The sequence below is a fragment of the Lagopus leucura genome, unplaced genomic scaffold (assembly GCF_019238085.1).
Source record: "Lagopus leucura isolate 7727_CA_CO unplaced genomic scaffold, USGS_WTPT01 Super-Scaffold_760, whole genome shotgun sequence".
Lineage (NCBI taxonomy): Eukaryota > Metazoa > Chordata > Aves > Galliformes > Phasianidae > Lagopus > Lagopus leucura.
Genome location: NW_024962257.1, coordinates 6,517,255 through 6,538,008, shown reverse-complemented (window position 1 = coordinate 6,538,008; position 20,754 = coordinate 6,517,255). Strand labels below are relative to the sequence as shown.

Below are 20,754 nucleotides of genomic sequence, written 5' to 3'. Positions count from 1 at the left end.
AGCTCTGTTTGCCTCTTCAACAAAAACAGTGGTACAGAGTGAGGACAAAGGCATGTTTCCATGAGGAACCTTTCCAATTTTTATGCTCACTGTAGCAACTGCAGCTACAGTCCTACACTGGCAGTGTTTCAAATAATGTTTTATCTATACAACTTTGCCCTTGTAACTGATACCCTTGTCTTCTGGCAATATCAGTGTGCTGTTTTTACCCAATCACAAGGTTTCAGTACCCACTTTGCAGCTCTTTGGAGGCCAATTTCTTGCACTGTCCTTCTGAAGGGGCAGACTCCAAAAAAATCCATTACACACTGGTGTTCCAGCCAGGCAAATGCCCACTCCACACATTGCCACACACACAAACTCAGGAGAAACTGCACTCTGAAGATGGGCACAATCATGATCCTTTTATCTTTCCCCCATTTAGCAAAGCAGTAAATTTGAAGGACTCTGATCTAATTAAGACATTCACAGATGGTTGTTGAACTTGGCTCCTTGGGTTCATGTTAGGCTGACAGAGCAATTGCACAGTGGGAACAACAACAAAAGAAATTTCAAAACCTCTAAGTAAAAACAGTGCGAAAACAGAAGACAAAAAGCTGCAGGCCATGAAAAGCAGCAGGCTGACACTGTCCCCTGCTTCACTGGAAACAGAAGTGCTCATAAGGAAGTCTACTTCCCCAATCTACAGAGCAGGCAACAGCAATGGAAAAAATACATCACTCAGTGGCAAATCCTGTAGTCTCTAGTTGTAGCTGCTATGCACAAAAAGGAACTGTGATAGCAAGGCAAGAAAAAGAGACATACCTTTGTGGGCTCCTGCATTGGCAGAGAGAAAAGGTCAACACTAATGCAGACCAGGGCAGCCTGCATGTGCCTCTCAACAGGAGGGGTACAGCTAAGCTCCAACAAAAAGCACAGGCATAAGCATGCTGTTGAGATTGTTATCTTAGAAGCAAAGGTTTTGAGTTCCTTTCATTGCTGCACAAAGGATCCATCTCTTCTCTTTGGGGAATGAGTTTAAGTGAATACTTTGCAAAGACTGAGAAGAGCGTTAACCAAATACTGCATTTCTGTGCCTTGTCACTTGAGAACTCGGCATGAAACCAACATAACAGTTGACTGCCTCTAGTTCCCAGTGACTGAAACTGGTACTTGATTCTGCAATGAGAGCAAAGTGAAAGCCATTTCTGTTTTCTACTTCTGTTCCCTTGAAATTGTCTTTTAAAAAAAAAAAACAACAAAAAAACAACCACCCCAATAACCTCGTTTGCTTGTTCATCCATCCAAACCCATATCAACTATATCCTAACAGATACGTTTACTCTACAGGAAGTTGCACGGAGTACAAAAATCAGTTTATCCTTGCAGCGACTTTTAATAAAATGTTCTTGTTGAAGCACTTGCCAAAGGCAAAATGCAGTCAAACCAGAAATGAATAGGTCATTTCTAATAAATAAGACAGTAGACACATTATAAATATTAAACATTTATTATTATTCTTCTTCTCAGAAGGTTGCAGGATTCAATTCCAAACAGTAGGAAGGTGGGTTAGGGGTTTTTTTTTGTTACTAAATGGATTTTGCTCGTTTCTTTTAAGGGGAAAGAAAGAAAAAGAGACTGCTGTAAAAATACTGCCAGGAGTGCAAGTATAGTTTACTTCCTTTCTCACCACAACCATCCCCGTGCTGAACTGCCAAGCTGAGCCCTTCCCAGCTAAATAAAGTCTAATTTAATCATGGACCCTTTCCTTCTTTCACTCTTCCCAATAAGGGGCAGACCAAGCATAGTGACAGCCTTGTAGCAATAGTAAAAGCCTGGAGAAAGCTTACAGGGTGACACTTCCTAAGAGTTAAACCCAAACAGAAAGAAAATTAACAAAACTAACCTTCATGATCAGCAGTGCACAGTGCAAAGAGAAATCCACTAATGCAGTTCAACATATTTTTCCAGCTTCCTATCACAAATACAGTTTACACATCCACAAGGAGATGAAAGTGGAGAATATAATCCAAGAACACTCACAGTTTTAAACTGAGGAAGGTAAGCCTTTAAACAGGAATTACAGTCATCTTACAAAAGCCTGTCATTATACACATATCCAGGAATGAGAGGCGAATCTTGCTTCATAACAGCTGCTTAAAATGGGCAAAAAAATTCAAACTACCAAAAGCCAACAGGACAGTCAACATCAGCAGCACCCGTCACCTTCTTCACTGGCACTGCTTACACAGATGAGCAGACTGAACTCGGCACATGCACAGCCCCATCATTTCTGTGACCTTGTCTCAAGAAGGCGGCAGCAGCTGTGGCTTCTGGACCCACGGCTTCCCTTGAGCAAGTACATCAGAAGGTGATGTCTGCAAGACCTGAAGGAAAGAGTGATTGTTTGGGGGAGGAAATAAGCATTAATTCTTATGCCACCCATATTTCATTACTGAGATAGTTAGACACAGAAAGAGGGATGCTTTCAGATTATTACTATTTGAAAAAACAAACAGAAAATACAAAGGATCTGGTGGCAGGAAAAGAATTAGGAAGAGAGTTGATCTGCACTTTCAAGTTTTTTTTTTTTCAGCAGTTCAGCAATTGATCTGAATAAATCAATCTGAAGCAGTACTGACGTTGTGACAAAAGGAGCAATACAGACTGCAGACAGAAGTAAGGATCTGTTCATAGAATTAACAAGAGAAAGATGGGGAAAGGACCATTAATGGCGACACTGATTTTACACTGGATAAAGAAAAAGTAGCTTAAACTGAGACATATTCAAGTATTACACATCTGATTATCTCTGAGAGTTGTCAGAGTTGTCTTTTTTGACTCCTAAGATACATTGCAGCATTTAACCTCAGTATCCAAAATTGTCCTGAATACTACTTTAATCAGAAAAAAAATTAATGCTGGTGATCCCAAGAATGCTGGCTACTATGAGTAGGTGAACATCTTGCACAGCAGACACTCCAAGCTGAGATCTGTTATTACAGTAATGGGATACTGTACATCTAGCTTTACCAGATGTTTTAGTGCTCAGTTTGGTTAAGGAATACCCACAGCATCAGCAGAGATTTCATCTATTCACAATTGATGAGGAAAAGCAAAATAAAATTGTTATTGAATACCACTTTGTCAGGAACAAGGGGGGGCAGAAAAGGAAAGAAAAAACAGATGTGAACTGGAAGCCATATCAGTTTTCTGGAAATACTGGAGTCCCAGATACTGCAGACAGAACTAGAGAGACTCGAGTGCAAGAGTTGCCTTCCAAGCTTTGGACAAATAATGGCTGCAGACACGCATTCTTCACCTGAACTACAATTCATTTTGATTTTACTATTTCTTCAACAGCACAAGCAACACGAATAATATTACGTAAAGTTGAAATTCCAGGGGGAGATACAATTTTAAGAACAACAACAACAACAACAACTTAAATTTGGAGGGTTTCTTTTCCCCCCAAAGAATGGAAATCTTCAGCCTTAAATGGATGTAAATGGTGACAGTGCAGAAGAAGCCTGGGCTAAGTAACAAAATGTATTTTTATGTTGTCAGGACACCATGATTTTATATACCATGTGCCCATATGGTACTTTACATACATACAATTTGTAATCCTTTCAATTAGCACTGATAGTGTAAAGCAGTTATTTAAAGCAACCCATACGGCATCTTCCAGTGTAAAATAAATCATAGAATGGCTTCGGTTGGAGAAGACCTTAAAGACACCCAGTTCCAACCCCGTGCCATGGGCAGGGCTGCCCCTGTCCAGCTCAGGATGTCCAAGGCCCCATCCAGCCTGGCCTTGAACACCTCCAGAGATGAAGCACCCACTACCTCTGGGCAATCTGTTCCAGCACCTCACCACACTGACTGAAAGAATTTCTTCTGGACATCTAACCTAAATCATCCCTCTTCTAGTTTAAAGCCATTACCCCTTTTCTGACTGCTATCAGAATGTAAAAAGGCAGTCCCTTCCTGCTCACAAGCTCCCTTTAAAGACTAAAAAAATAAAAATAAAAAAAAAAAATCACACTGAGTTCTCCCCAGAGCCTCCTCCAACCTAAACAAGATTAACTCCCTCAGCTCTTCTTCATAGGACAGGTGCTCTCTAACTCCCCAATACCAGACAGGCTTCCAGTTGGGCAATTCAGATGGCTATACAAATCTCCCAGAAGGCTGGGGAGAAACAGTCTCCACCCAGGAGGTGTTCACAGCCTCAGAGAAACAGACCCCATTTTCCAGCTACACAATGCATCTATCATAGGACTGGTACAAGGAGTCCCAGTCTCTCCACGTAAAATGTCAGTGTGAAGGGTTACTTCTGAGATGTTGGGGAACATTACCCAGATTACTGTTGTCTTTAGAGGCCCAGCAGATGCAGTAGTGCTGCATTAGTTGTTCAAAGAGTTCTTTTTCATCCAAGAACTCAAGTTCTTCTATTCTGTGGAAATAAAATAAAACTTGTCATTAAACTGAAGTCTCAGTGTAGTTTATAATGTACACTTTTTCACTCTTACAGCATGGAAGATATAATTCAGAGTAGTTATCTTTGCAGTAAATTAATACAGATATTTGTCCATAATGATGATACCATCACTCCTAACCTTTGTTGCCAATGTACAAGACAAATGATCAAAAAAGGTATTTTTAACTTCCACACACAGAAATTTAATGTTTCAGGATTAAAATGTGTAATTTCTCAGGAATATCAGTGTTTTTCCTCAAAGCCTTTTTACTCAATGCACCTGGTCTTGCTGGACTTATGTAGCACAGCCTAAGAGAAGGAGATTTATCTCAAGCAAAGGATTAACAGCTAACAGCAGAAGATAGTATTTTCTCCAGACAATCACAACAAGTCCATATCATGTCTCGGTGAGTGATGGGTACACCAGTGCAGTTCCTAACAACTCTCCCACATGAGCTCATGACAAAGCACAAACCAAATGGTGCATACAAAATGTGAGGATTTTTTTTTCCTAAAATGGTCCCTACCAAAGATTCTTGAAGTAAGATCTTTTTTGAAGTAAGATCTTATGTTTTCCACTTCGCCCAAGCGAGAAAACTTCTCTCAAGCTGTCCTTGTTCAAAAAAGTTTAATATGGCATATTCTGCTCTCACTTCAGATTACATGAATATCAAAAGCATTTATTTTTCTTGGTAGAAATTTAGAATGGCTGCTAGTGAGGATTAAATGTGACTGAGGGGAGACTGTTCCTAAATACACTTACCGAGGTGCACGTGCTGCAGAACTGTAGGTAAAGAGTCTTATAAATTGAAAGTATTATTTGCCATGTATTAATACTGAGGAACAGTTTACATAACTTACTCATTGGCACCTGGATCAAGTGGAAAGAGCTAAACTGATACAACAGTCAAAAACACTGTAAAAAAGTACAAACTACATCTTTCCAGAAGCACCATCTGGCACAAGCTCAGTCATCATTCCTATTTAAACCACCTATGATTTTCAGTCTCACCTGCTCAGTCCCATGCTTTCAGCAATCCACATATATGAATGTTAATGAATTACTTGTAGCAACTCACACTTCATATTACATACCTAAAGTTAATAACATAATGCCAGGCACACCTTTCTGTTGCTCTTTGCTTGTATTGTACACAGGTCCTAGCAATAAATTACCATGGCTTGTTACCTAAATCCTCTGTCAGGGAAGGGGAAGAACAAATGCAGCCATTTTCTTCTGACTCGTAGTAGAAGGAACACAAGGCAAGTAATCTTATGTACGCCTACAAGATTGGAGCAAACACACAGATGTCGTCTCCACCTTGAGAACATGAAGAATGGATGCCTGCTCTATCCTAAGGCCCCATCCCACCCATTTAGTGTTGTTGAGGCTGGATGTCCATCACAGAAAACACAAGCATTCTCCTTAAGGTTCTGCAAAAACTTCAAGCTCAAACATATTCTGCCAAGCTAGTAGCACCTACATGAAGCTTCTCCTCTGATATGCGAGATAATCCCATGCTAAGTATTGACAAGAGCAATCTTGGAAATGGTGTCTGAAGATGACTATTGACTGCAAGCAAGCTATCAGCAATACCTTTTGACATCAGCCTGTGGCAAGAAGCTGTACACTTTCATCATATCAATGGCATGTGCATTTTCCCATCCATTTAACAGCAATCGTTCCTTCTGCAAAATAAACAAGTGTTTACAGAAGACACGAGGAAGAGACAGCAGAAAACAGTTCTTCCCCTAAGGATTCTGTAGGGCAACTACTTGACGTGTTAGAGAAGACTATAACTGCTCTTCATATAAGCATTTGCTGCAAACCTCTACTGAGGCATGGCAGTGGGTTAGATGGAGATGCACTCTGATCTACTGCAGCTTTTGTACAACTGCAGAAACTAAGTGGTATTCAGCAAGCATGACATTAACAGCAGGGAACTGTTATACTGTGGTCAGGAAAGGATTTCACAGAATGGCTTAAGTTGGAGGGGACCTTAAAAACCATCCAGTAGGTAAATCATTTCCAGTAGGTAGCAGCTGCCCCAGACCTGCTTTAGTCACTGCTCTGGGCCTTACAGTGCACACACTGCATTATCAGATTCATCTGTTCTCATATCAAACAGGCAGAGCTGCGCACCCTATTACCTGAGATTCTAAGGATCTGCAGACTTCCACTCCAGCCAGGTTACACTGTCGTCTCTGCAAGTTCTCAATCATGATCTGTCCGAACCGATCTGCCATGTTCACCTCAGGTAGAGAATGAGACAAAAGTGTTCCGCCTTCCGAAAAGAACATCATCGCAGTGAAAAGCAGTAACTTGGTTAAACTCTCTAGTTGTCTGTCATAAAATGTACAGGATAACTTATAACAATTACATTCTTACATTGGGTCTCATTCCACACTGGCACACCCTCCTCAGCTACACCACATTTACAAGTCAAGTGCTTTTTTGATGATGGCAATGTATGTCTCTTTCAGGCACATGGACTATGCACCGAAAACTGACTCTGCTTTAAGTTGTTTATGACTCACATGAGCTCTCTGGTAGTAATTTATAACATGGAAGTTATATATAACATGGAAGTCCTGTTCCTCACTTCTGGAACCCCCCAGATTCCCTCAGCAATATTGACATTGATTGAATTTTTGCTCTACTAATTCTCTAATGCTATAAACTCACAGGCAACATGCAGCATTGCTTCATTTACCAGTCTTATCTAAACCAATATTCTATAGCTCACCCACATAAGGATTAAGCCTAACTGTTTTGGTTCAGTATAGTTTAGCAAATCATCCTTCAGAACAGACATATATTCTTTGCAATGAGATAACAGATCTGCAAGATGAAACTCATTACCAAAGAACTTCAGCAGAACCTGTTGTCTGTAGAAAAGAATATGGCCTATTCTTACTTTATAAACACAATTCCCACCTCTGAGAGCAATTTTTATGTCAATAATGCAGTTCAGAAATGCCATTTTTGTTTTACCTGCTCATAATTTATAAACATCACCACTGGAAAAGTGCTCGCCGCCCACTGTAAAAGATTTGCAGATTGTTGTGGAGTCATGTAAACCAGCACACACTCTGCTACCAGAAGTGTTGGCAAACTTCAAAATAGAGAAAAAAGAGAACTATTTGTAACAAAAGAACAAGAATTATAAGCAGGCAATTCATGCTCCCCAAAATTCTTAACAGAGCTCTGCTATTATGAACCTGACACTTCAGAATGAATGAAATCACTTTGTTAAGTTGACAAGAAATGAGTTTTCTGGCAGCTGACAAATTAATTACAGGGGCCTCCCCTGGTTCCAGAATGGAGATGTTAGGAAACTCTCCTTTCAGTTAGATGTGCAACATGCTGAAGAAGTATCCTTTAAGCCACCTCTGAGCTGGGACGGCATGAACCATAGCACACATTAAAATCCATTTTGGGGAGAACCATACCCTGCACACACACAGTCCATTCTATTTTAAGAGATTAGTAAAACTAGGAATAAAGTATGGACAAAAAAAGATTTTTAAAAAAGTTCTAAGAATTATAATTAGACAAATTGGTTCCATGTAAGTAAAAAGAGTGACACATACTATTATCTAACAAAATGCAATCTACACTTTGCACTTTGTCTCTTCCCCCTCCATCCACAAAAAAAACCCAACACATCACCAAAATAGACAGCTACATGAGTAATTTCGCTCAGAATTGGAGAGTTTTCTTTTAATTGGGAAAAAGAAAAGTCACTAGAAGCAGGAGAACCTCCTCAAGGAACAGCAATATAAACAAGGCGAGATTTCAGAAGATGAAAATGTAAAGATTTAAATGGCAGTTTGATGCATTCTGCTTTCCCATATGCTCTCTCCCACCCAGCCAGATAGCCACTATTTATATATATTATATTTGAAAAGTATGTCCATCATCTGCTTTAAAAACTTAAATCCTGCCACTTCTAGAAGCCTAATGCTTGAACAGCAAAATGTCAAACGTTAGCTTCCAGAGTTAAGTTCTCAAAGGATTCCATAGCAATCTTTTTCCCAAAAGGTCTAGGGAACAATACAGGCTTTAAGCAGAGGCAATATAAAATGATTACAAAGATAAAATTCTAAAATGATTTAATACTGACAGAATTATTCTTCATTTTACCAGCTAATGCTCCCAGAAATCCTGACTCACACACCTAGAACAACAGTGGTGGAAGACATCCACTGATTGAGGTACTCCCATTAGTCAGCATTAAAAGACTCCACTCCTCAGAAAAAGTTCATGACATACTGATACACAGGTGACAAAAAAAGCAGTGTGCAGAATGGACTGCAGAAGCACCAGCCCTGCAGCAGCAGCAGCTTTGGCTCAGTCAGGCTGGGTCTGCACAGTGTCATCTGCTCAAAGGACTTGGGAAAAGGTAACCATGGAAATAGCACAGTGGATGCAGAAACTTTATGTCCAAGCCTAACTTTGCACTCGCCAGCCTGTTCTGTAAGCCCTTGCCAAAAACCCTCACAGAAATAACAAAGTCTTACTGTACATCCAGTTTGTGTTTCTTTAGCTTTTCCTCTAGATCCGATGAGAAGCGAAGATCTGCTCCCACTATGGAGTATCGGCTGGAGTCTAAGCTGTGGGAATCTGCAAGTTCAGAGTTTTCAGAGACCAACAGTCACAAATAAGAGACATGCTGAAATTATAAATTAAAAAACCATGCAGGAACACACAAAGTCAAAACTCAGTTTGTTATACCTAGCAATTAACTGCAAACTCTTCTTTTAAAAACATCAATTTCCCTCATAATGGACTGTTGGGGTTTTCAGATTTTGCTGTGTTAGCATCAGACTGCAGAACACCTGGTCCTGTGCTCTGCAGCCAGGACAACGCTGAGAGGTTATCCCATCTGTTACCATGGTTTCAAGGAAAGCAGAGAGGAAAGAAAGAATGTGAAGATTCAAGGCAAGGTTTTTGTTTTCTTTTTAAATCACCCAATACACTTTTTATGTACATCTCCTACCTAATCACTGAAAAACTAAAGTAACAATGTCCCAAAAATTAACAAGATATAGTTATACAAATTAGCAATATGTAGAACTACATAACACAGGTGAGTATCAGAAACAGGTTTTGGGGTCAGAAGTTATTTGAGGCCCCCTGTATGACGCAGCAACAGTATCACATGTGCAGAGTCAAAATACAAAGACAGTTTGCGATGCATATATTCACCCTGGGGCACAGCAGGCAGCAAGCTTCCAAATTGTTTCCCCATATTAAGGAGGAAGAAATCCTAAAGCCTAAATACACTTTGCTACAGAGCAGAACCATCAGGAGGCCAACAGAATTACTGACAGCAGGATGCGCTCATTGCTGACAATCAGTTGCAATCAGTTGAGCTACACAAGACCAGACCCTGCAGAACACGTTTTACAAGTACAGTATCTAACCCACTTAAAGACATAAAGTTCTGTGGGAATGTAACAGATTGCTCTTTCATGCTTTAACTCAAGAACTGTACTACTGGAGTGAAGACATGAGGGCAGAACAGCACATAATTTTTCCCTCCTACTGTGTGCATGTGACAATCAGAGCAAGCAGTAAAATAAGCAAGCTAGACGGGGTGGGGGGAACAACGTGAGAGTTTGGAACAGTCTTGTTACGGACACTCATTGGCCATCTGCAGCATGGGCACAGCTCCTGGGACCCCACAGCAGGCACACAGTCCTGAGCAATGACACAGGAACAGATGTCATGTGCTGGGTGAAGAGAAAGAAGAGCCAAGTGGCTGAGGAGAGGGGATAAAGGAGGTTTTGCACTTTGGGAGGAAAAAAAAAGATGGAAAAAAATACCATGCAGTTCATTACACTAAGCACTACATCAAACCCTCCAGAAGAAGGATCTCCATGTAGTTTTCAAGTGACCAGCTCTGGAAATGGCTCCTGTAAGTCACAGTGGTGTTTTCCAGCAGCAGTTCTGAACAGGGACAGGGAACGGTTTGTGCAGAGTTACAGGGGAGTGGGAAAGGTTGTGCAGCAAGTGATTCAACATTTTCAGTCAAGGCTTTTCTCCATGTGCATGTTCTGTAATAGCTTTACTGCTTCCCACACCCTTCTATTTAAGTTATTATCAAGGCCATGATAATGGTACCAAAAAAAAAACAAACCCTCCACACACAGTAAAGTACTTATATAGTGACTTGTGTGCTGCCTGGAGACACAGCAAAGTACGTGTCAGCCATTACAATCAGTATGGAATTGATGCAATCTTCTTGTCCAGCTTCACTGACTTAGGCACACCAGTATATTAACAATGAACAAAAATAAACTGCAAAAATTTTGAAGTGCTCCAATAATGGAAACACCACAAACATTTCATCAGAGGCAGAAATAAACATTTTCCGCTCACACCACGTTGATTTGAGAATTTCTATCACTGAAGAGCAAGAAAGAGCAAAACCTCCCACATTTTAGGTTAAAGCTGTCCTTTACAACTGCTCAAATTTCAGCACAATTGCCGACAATGAGCAAATTCAGTGTCAGTCATGCCTTGGCAGGGTAAGAGAGGGGATGGCCATGAACTGGCTGCTTCCCAGTGCAAAGCACAGCCAGCAAGACACAGCCTGCTTATTTCAAGTTACCTACCAGAGGAAAAAATAATAAAATAATTTACAAAACCAATGGCAGAAGGAAAAACAAACAAGCAGGTTTCCTTAAAGGCAACTTGGCTCAGGAGAAATATTTCTTACATTAAAGCTAAGCATACTCAATGCTTAGGAACATCTTTGAGAACACACAGGACTCCCTACAACAGGAACTTCTAAAAGGCCAAGAAAGCTGATGAGGAACGGATTCTCTTCAAAAGCCTTCTGCTCCAAACACAGACACTACTTCTATTTCCAGTGTCTGGGCTGCCTTGCTCCTCTCTGGTCCATTCAAACAGAATGTACTTGTTTCTCCACACGTTTTCCTGCCAGCTTCCCTCAAATCTCCATTGATGGCTGTTGGCAAACACATCCGCAGATGAAAAGTGAAGAAGAGCTGCACACACATTATATGAAAGCTGATACAATTGCTAGAAGTTGTGCATTTGAAATGTATCCGAGAGCATCTCATTAAATATCTTCATAATTCACACATGTCAACATTTGCAAGCAATACTTTTATCTCAGAGGAAATATCATGGAAGGATACAAAATTTGCATAGTTTGCACAAGTCAATTTTAAAATGAAAAAAGGCAAAAGGAAATAAAAGTTTGAGGAAAGAATTTAAGGCAAACCTCTAAAATTCCCCATAAGATTTCTTCTACTTTCGGCCTAGGTATGGTGTAAAAAAAAAAAAAAAATCACGTCAAAGAGATGAAGATATCAAATGTAACCAGGGAAAAATACTTCAACAAAATCAGTCTGACAGCTGCTCCATCCTTTCACATAGAGGTGGCAATGACAGCTGATGATGGCTGGCACTGTCACCGTTCCCACACTGGAGGCCAGAAGTCAAAGCAGTCATAGGCACCTGAGAAAATAATGTGATCCTACTTCATGGTCTTTGGCACCAATTTCTGTTTTACTTTATGTTTTACAAGCATAGCTTGATGTTCTAAATATGAGTACTTAGAAATAGCTGTCATTCTGAACAAACAGCATTGCTGCAAATGCATTGTAAAATACCTACCTGCAGAGTAACTGAAAAAGGAAAATGAAAACGAAACTCAGCCTGGTAGGACAGGGACATCATCTCAATTGATTTTTTTTTTTTTATGCAAAAATCTTTTTTTCTTTTAACTGAATCAAATAGTTGGTGTTCCTGGAAAAACAAACTATTTTTCTTCCTTCATTATAATCTTGCTCCTTGAAACATCAGCACAAGAACCAGATGCAAAGGAAAGCAGAATGAGAATGGGAAGAGCTTCCTGTAACAAGCACACCATGCATGTGCATTCTGTCCTAGAGGAGATATTGCCCCCAAAACCAAAACACTTCATATGGAAGGCTTCCTTTTTGTCACTGACTTACATGTCATCTCCCTTACAAGCTCCATATCCCTGGTTTTTGAACAAAGGCAGCCACCTCACTGTGACTCAGGCCACTGTCCTAATGCTGGCAGAGCCAGTGGTGTTTGGTGGCTGAATCCATGGAAAGTCTCATATTCCAGGCACTCATTTCCAGTATCTCATCATGGCTTTGCTGCACAGTTGATTGGTGTCTTTCCGACAGCACAGAATTATCTGACAGTTTTCTCTGTGATGCTCACATTCAACATATTCAATTGTGTAGATTGTCTTGTACTTTTCTGAAACTAAGCTGTGCAAAATATCAGATTCAGACTTCGTTTGGGAAACATCAGGGAAGAGAGAGGAGGAAGAAAACCAACCCCATGACTGCAACCTACCCCATGACCCAAAGGCTCCTTTCAGCCTCATGTATAGATAACATAAGCACGCACAGATATATTTTTCTGATCACACCACTCACATGTACAGTTTCCATGACTTTTGGCATGGCACTAACAATACAAGTGGCTGGAATTTAAGTGTCATTGCACTCACAGAATGTCAGTAAGATTTGTTTCCACTTGTCTTTTGAACCACGCTACCAGTAAATAAATGTCCAGCTTTATGATGGCCAGACACTCACTCCCTACCTTAAATTGTCCACTGAAGCAGCACTGCTCGAAGTTACAGCCACAGGTGCATAAAACACAGCATCACAGCACAGCACTTCCTCTGCTACAAGTATTCAGAGTTCTCTAAGTCAAAAATTCATGAGTGACACAAAGGTAATAGTTCATTGAAGTACAGTTTGTACCTGAAAGGCAACAAAGGTAGAGCTTCCTGATGCTCACAACTGCATTATAAACACCAGACAGCAACACTGAACTCAAGAAACTATTTAACCTGTCACTGCCACAACTGTGTCATATTACTGCACAAATTCACTGCTTCTCCCTGGAGATCTAACATTGCCTTGTAAAAGACAAAGCTATTCAATGACAAGTGTCATCTTGTTGCGTTGAAGAGCAGAGGCCATGAATATCTACACATGAACTGCAAGCCTTGCTGCCACTTTTTCGCTCAAACAAAAAGGAGAAAACAAATGTTGCCCTGAAGCCAAGAAAGTTGCATGTTAGCACTGCTTCCAAAAATGAAAGCACTTAGTGTAAGGAAAAAACTCAGTATAAGAAGAGTCATTTCAGTGGATATTATAGGAACTCAAGAAATAAATTCCAAAGCAATTAAACAAGTTGTTCCTTGTGCACAAGAGACAGTAGTGTGGACCTGATTTAAGAGGGGAAAAAAAAACCCACCAACCCCAAAACCACCAAATCCAAGATTCTAAAATGCTAAGCAATAACTAGCATTTTACTGTCTGGAAGCACTGCTTCATTATGCCCCATTATAATTGCTGACAGATGACACTTTGAGAACACTGAATTTTTCTAACAGCTCTATTAGGTCACACCAAAGGTCCATCCCACACAGCGCCCTGCCTCCCACAGACACCAGCAGCCACTATTTAGGGAAGAGACAAAAAGAGCCCAAGCACCTGCTACTAATACTGCTGTTTTCTATCCTTTTCCCTAAACATTCTTAAGTTTGATTGGGATTTCTGGACCATTACTGGACCAACACTCTCATTTTATAAGCATTATACATATTATGACATGCACATCTTGTACTTCAGTAGCAATGATCAGCCAGAAGCCTCCCATTTCCACGTGAGGCACAAACTACTCCTTCCACCCATGTGCATCACTTTATATTCATCTGCATTGAATTTTATCAGCAAGTCACTAATTTCACAAGATTCTTCTGCAGTTTTTTACCACTCTGAAGAGTTTGGTCTTGCCAACAAGCTGCCACTTTGTATTCAGTCTATCCTCCCAATTGTTTCTTAGTATTGAATAATATCCGCCAGATTTCCACCTCCCTCTACAATGAGAATTAACCACATATGCCTACTCTTCATCCCCAGCTCTTTAGAGAGAACCATTCCTTCCCCCCCCCCCCCCAACAACAAAATTTTGCTGGCAAACTTTGGTAAATAACTTTGTTAATATGCATTTTTAAAATCCAATTATATTAGTAATTGGATGCCCTTCTCTACTACATTCATTAACTCCAGTAAGTTTGTGAAGCATAACCTACCTTTACAAAAGCCACGTTAACTATTTCTCAACACATGATATCATTCTGGGGTTTCACTAAGACTGTCTGTTAGAGTTCTTACTAACTTGTCCAGTAGAGGCATCAGTCCTACTGGTTTGCAGCTCCCTGAATTGGGCTCACAGAGACCAATGGAGCCTATTTGAGTCTCAGCTGCCATCTTCCAGTTCTCAGGTACTAAGATAATTTAAAATGAGAAGGCACACAGCAGCTAGTAGCTGAGTGATTTCATTGACAAGTTCCTTTAGAACTGTTGAGAAGTCTTTAGGGCCATACAAGATTCATCTGACTATTTCATTTGTCTCTGTATGTCCTCTTCTGGTGGTACTTCCACAGGAAGCAGTTCTATTAATATGTCCTTAGGAAGAAGAGTTCCCAGAGGGATTTCACACAAGCTTATCTATGGTTTTTGTGTGCCACAGCAGACTTCTAGCACCTCCAAAGACCCAGACACTGGGCTACAACCCAGATGTCTCAGCACAGTACAGCCTACACCAACTTAGCCACACAAATTCCTACACTAAGGCATCCAACACCCAGCACTGGGAAAGAACAAGATGAACAGCTTTAAAGAAATAAGCCAGTCCAGTAGATTCAGCAGTGATGCACTAATTGAAGTTTACTGCTACAAATTGTTAATTAGAAGCTTTTGATTGGAATACATGCAACTTGATGACTTTACAATTGTTCTGCTGTAATAGAGGTATCTAAAGAGCTACTCAGTTACACAAACACTATTGAACCATTCTGATCTACTTCATATTACTGCATTTTCAGGAGTGCTTATGCAGCATGTCTATCGTATCACATGGCTGTACGGTCTCCCTCTGAAACTCAGCAGTACTTAGAAGCTGTTTTTCTGAGGCAGGCACACAGGGCTTTCATCTTTTTAGACCTGAATGAAAAGTAGATAACTCTGATATACAGATGTCATTTAAAGATTCAGTAAGTTACAAATTACAAATCCCCCATACGCAGTAATAAGACATGCGGGGCACATACAAATATATACAGTCTACTCAGTGTGACAGTACTCTGATCCAAGTTCAGGCACTAAGCAGACCTCAGATGAGCACCCACACCAAGTCACTGGCAGGATAAGCACATCCTCTCACTCTCTTGAGGGCCCCTTTGAGCCCTCCAGACCTTCAGCTAGAACAGTGCTCACAAAAATCACACGCAGATTTAACTACAACAGGAAATACACAACCTCAGATTCACAGTTACGCTTGCTAACACAAACTAGTTGACACTGCAGGTGCAGATAACTTGTCTTCCTCCTAAACAGTCCAGAAGAAAAAACTACAGCGCACTATCTACAATTTGGGCACCACAAAGGTTACTCAGAAGAATCTATTTTTTCCCCCATAAGAAAAGAAATGTTTACATTAAACTCTTGACACAACACTACAAGTCTGTAAGCTAAGACAATACGAGCACATAACACCATCTGAGTCTAATATCCTCTTTTAAAATACTGAAACATAACAAGCAGCACTGGCTCTTAAGAAATAACTTCGTAAAATACATTTGGTGGAGTCACAGAAGTAACACAAAGACTTGTGCTCTTAATGAGATTGAAAGACAGAGGAGAGCACTCATTTTAATCAAGCATACATGACTATCATTAGCATTCTTTTTTTTCTGTGACAGAGTGAAACATAAGTTAAGCTACATACAAGAAAGAAAAAACTTTCTAGCAGGATAAAACCTTTTCGAAAGACAATATTTCTAACATGACACAGAGCAAATGGGCATGATTCTGTAAGAGAAGAAATAAGCCTCTTTTCTCTCCCAATTCTCTGTCCAAACAGCACTTCAAACATTAAAAGCCTGCCCACATATCAGAACAAAGTGATCAGAAAAGTTTTAAAAGTGCTGCAGTACATTGCTGACTTATTTTAAAGATGACTCACCTATTAGAAGAGAGTCCCCTGAATGGGTTTCTATGATTGGTTTTGACAGGGGAGGTTTTGATCTGTGGGAAGAAGGAAGAAGCAGCTCTGAGCAGTTAGGCTTGTTTAACTATGTGCTTCCAAAAAAATTTTTCTTTCAAACACATGTGAAGGACAAGAGAATACCTCTGCCCTCTACTGGAAAGAAAAGTGCTTGCAGATTAGACTTACAATATGCTGCAGTTGAGTTTCATACCCACCAACTCCTACAATTCTGAGATAACTCCTTCAAGACAGATCTAGACACTCCCCTAAAGTATTCCCCGTAAAACTTATTTATTCAAATAATATTCCAGTACTGTATCAGCTAATTCTTCTCTCTAACTTGACATGCAAATCTGAAAGTTTCCTTCTGTATTTAGCTGGAAGAGAAAGAGACTTAATTGCCCCCTAATCACCCTGAGACTTGCTCTGTCTACTGTATTTTAGACAATTGAGAATTAAATCAGTGTGCCTTCCTACAGCTTTCACATAGCGACTTCCCCAGATTGAAACAGTGACAGAATAATCTCTTCTGTAGGACTTAGCTTGAATAATCAAACCTTTATTCTAAATCACAGAGTGTGAAGGACTCCTTTGAAGAGAGACAGAATAATTAAAACTCATAGCTCGTAATTCATTACATTTTGCTGATTTACATATGCAGTCCTACACAGGTTAACACGAGCCTTACACTTACTTTATATTATGTATTTTTCTTGCAACTATCATTGGAAAATCCACTTCGAAGTATTTTCTAGGGAGAAGATTTTCATCCTGAGAATTGGATTAAGACAATAGTTAGGAACACCCACATAACAAGAAGATATAGCCTTAAGTCCCAAGCAGTTTTGTTTCAGTTTACATTGGCATTGTTAACAACAGTATATTTAAACACACAACTTAAAAAACAGAAGTTGAGAATCATTGAAATGTTCTCTAGGAATCAAACAAAATATTTAACATTTTTAGGTAAGACACCCTGGACACTGGAGTGGTATTGATTCGAGTTAATAAAAGTTAAAACAATCTCATATTCACAGAAGTGTACGTCAGAAGAAAAACTTTGCATCTCAGAAAGAACTTTTCCCTTCCACTGAGTGTAACATATATACTTGTGACCATGCAAAATGCAACTGGCCTCTTCTAGCTTTCCTTGAAAAAACAAGATTTAGTGTAAGTTAGTAAGTAACAATTACACAGCATCTGAATATTCTGAATACTATCACACAGTATAAGAATCATGAATTATCATCAACTACGTAAATGCACGCAGATACATAATATTTGTGTCTATAATCTCACATTCACATAAATACACATAATTCAGAAATGAGTAAAACAGCACGCACAGCACTCTACCTCTATAACATACTTGTGTGCCAATATATAACAAGGACAGTGAAAACCCATGCTTAAAGATGACAGTAAGATGTGAAGTTCCTGAAAGTCCACTAGAGGTCAGCTTCATGTCACATTTTTTTCGGGAAGGGCAGTGAAAAACCCTCTCCTCATGCACTACAGTTTAAAGACACCTAATTCTAAACAAGCTGTGAATAAAGTAAACCACCCCAGCAGTCTCCTGACATACACAGCCTCACAGCACACCTCCACATCGTGCTACAGAAAGCAATACTGATAAGCACTCACAGAAGAGTGCTTCAAACATCCATGCAAATCTCTGCCTTCAGCTGAGCAATTTCCTCTCAGCTATCACTCACCTTTAATCTCCAGAACAAGGTATCCATGCCAGCACCAAGATTAACAATCTGACAGTTGCACTCGGTCTTCTTTAGAAAAGCCTCAAGCAGATAACTGACACCCTGAACACGAGCATAATAGCCTATTAACGAAAAGAAGTTTATATTTTTAAATTACTATTTTAGTATAATACTGGATGCTTAATACTCAATTTTTTTAAGCAACTTTGGAAACTCTTTGCCTACTTAAAGATATACTACTTTGGAAGAAGAATACACTCTTTCACAAACGTTATTATTTTTTCCTGTTACTATTTTACCCAATATAAGGAACAAAAAAATGTAATTCCTTGGGTACGTGAAAAACAGACCAAATTAATTCAAGCTGTTGAGCACACTGAACTCTTGCAGAGACCAGAAATGACCCACACTGCTGACCCCACTCAAGTAGTGATACTGATTGCTTTGTACAGAGTACTGCACATTAACCAAGACATAGGGATACTCTATTCAGAATACAGAAAGCAAATAATAAGAACTTCAATAATAAGAAAAGCTATTAAGAAGCTCACACAGCAAGTAAAGTTAATACAGAGGGTATATGCCTTACTTTTTTTACATATACCGCATGCTCCAAACACACAGCATACGGAAATTAAGACCAGAGTGCTTCAATGTTTGTAACACCACAACATGATGGCAGCACAGCAATATGAGCATAGTAGCAAACTCCCAGGCTGTAGAAGTAAGGAAATGCTCAAATACAGAAGTCTTGGACACAGAAGTAAAAGACAGAACCCGCTTACCCTAGGAAAGCCTCAGGTTCACAGGGATCTCCAGCAAGAGGCCCTTACCTCCACTGCCAACCCTTAAATGAGATCTGGGAAGGAGTGGACCCTGGCTCCACCCCTTTTGCTCATAGAGGTGCATTGTATATATCTGAGCTCCCATGGGTTGGCTCCGCCTTCTCACCAGGTGCTCAATCACCATTTCAGGTGATAACTTAGCATTTCCACTATAAGGGACACTTAAAACATACTTGTACTGTCCTCATCCATGCTTATTTGCTGACTTGCCTCTGTTGATTTCAGGTGCTTTTCTTTCTTTGGCTTGCCTCACAAAATACTGGATGTAAGGGTCCTTCCAATAGCCGACGCTTACAGCAAACCTGCCCAGCAGAGGAAGAAAAATCAAAAGTTATGAATTAAGGTCATCAAAGTATACTTCAAAAGATAACCAAGCTTCAGAGGAGACTCTCTGACCTGCATGCCTACATGCAGACAAGGTTTAAGAAGTCTACCAAATGTATGCAAGTATAGGAAGTTGCAGGATGACCAGTTAAAAATTCTGGCTGTTCCTAAATGCGTAAGTATCTTTTCAATAGCCTTTGCACTACCTGATGAACTTACACAAGACCCCAGTTCCAAATATTTCTTTGAGAACGCAGCAAAAAAGGATACGTGTCTAAAAAGTCCCCTAAGCGGTACAGACAACTTTTGTACATTAATACACTGCAAACTGTTTACATTTATTCCTGAGCTTCTACATTCCACTTTAACGCAGCCAACAACACCGTTCTGCTCTAATACAGCTTTCTGACCTCATAGTCAGGCAGGTTAACTCTCCAACACCCCTCCCTGGCATTACCTCAGTACCAAAGGAAATAAGTGACAGCAACATCTGAATTAAACTCAAGACCGCGCATAAGAGGGCAACAAGCCCATCATCCCCTGCGCACATCCTCGGGAAGAGACCACATAAAGAGCTCTGAACAACACTGAGACGTTTGTCCCGAGTTTTGCACGTCGCTGACATTTTCGGCTCTTGCTGTAAGGACAGCTCTAATTATCGGCAACCCTAATTATCGCTGATGGTACCTTACAAATAGGTTCTAAGATGAAAGCAGGTCAGGGCCGGGAGCTGACAGCAGCACTGCCCACAGTAGGCCCTCGCAGCCAATACCCGCCCGCTCACACCACAGCCCTCAACGTTCCCCGATCCCTTTTCCTTCCCGATCCCGCTGCTCTCACACAGCCAGCACCGGGCAGGCCATCGCCTCGCTGACGGGCCGGCCCCACGCCCGGCCCCGCTGCCCCCACCCCTCAGCCATTACCGTTTGCAGACGGATGCGTCCTCGCACGTGCCCCGGACCGCCTCATCCGCCTCGTCCAGGCCGGCAGCGGGCAGCTGATCGCGAGCGGCGGTCGCCATAGAGGGCGCGAGGCTCACCCGCCCGCCACTGCCGCCACCACCCTGCGGCACGCCCCCCGCCGCTTCCCATTGGGCGGCCTGCACGAGGCTGTGCGCCGGAGCTCGGCGGTGCGCCGTCGCGATTGGCTCACGGCTTCGCCCATTCCCACAGCATCCAATGGAAGAGCGAGATCTGCGAGGCCCCGCCCAGGAAGTGGCGTCGTACCGCAAAGCACGCCGGGAGTAGAACTTTCGCCGCTCAGCCATCCGGGTTTTCGGGCGGGGTCGGAAGTGGCGTCGCATTCCGGTAGGCGGGGCCGAGCGGC

The 20,754-nt window shown here is 41.0% G+C and overlaps 1 protein-coding gene across 2 annotated transcripts; it reads right to left on the bottom strand.

Moving 5' to 3' along the window:
• Nucleotides 1–1,473: 1,473 nt before the first annotated feature.
• LCMT1 (leucine carboxyl methyltransferase 1) lies at nucleotides 1,474–20,477 on the bottom strand. 2 transcript variants are annotated; one of them, XM_042864585.1, is made up of 11 exons: nucleotides 20,352–20,477; nucleotides 19,315–19,406; nucleotides 18,260–18,381; nucleotides 17,239–17,315; nucleotides 16,521–16,582; nucleotides 8,984–9,086; nucleotides 7,455–7,575; nucleotides 6,611–6,712; nucleotides 6,057–6,148; nucleotides 4,338–4,435; nucleotides 1,474–2,366 (listed from the first exon to the last, which is right to left on the bottom strand). In XM_042864585.1, exons 1-11 carry the CDS (start codon nucleotides 20,447–20,449, stop codon nucleotides 2,344–2,346), a joined length of 990 nt encoding a protein of 329 aa, XP_042720519.1. In that variant the 5' UTR covers nucleotides 20,450–20,477; the 3' UTR covers nucleotides 1,474–2,343. The 2 variants fall into 2 exon arrangements, with proteins under 2 accessions (XP_042720519.1, XP_042720520.1); XM_042864586.1 differs by lacking the exon at nucleotides 20,352–20,477 and having other exon boundaries at nucleotides 19,278–19,352.
• Between the last annotated feature and the right edge of the window lie 277 nt (nucleotides 20,478–20,754).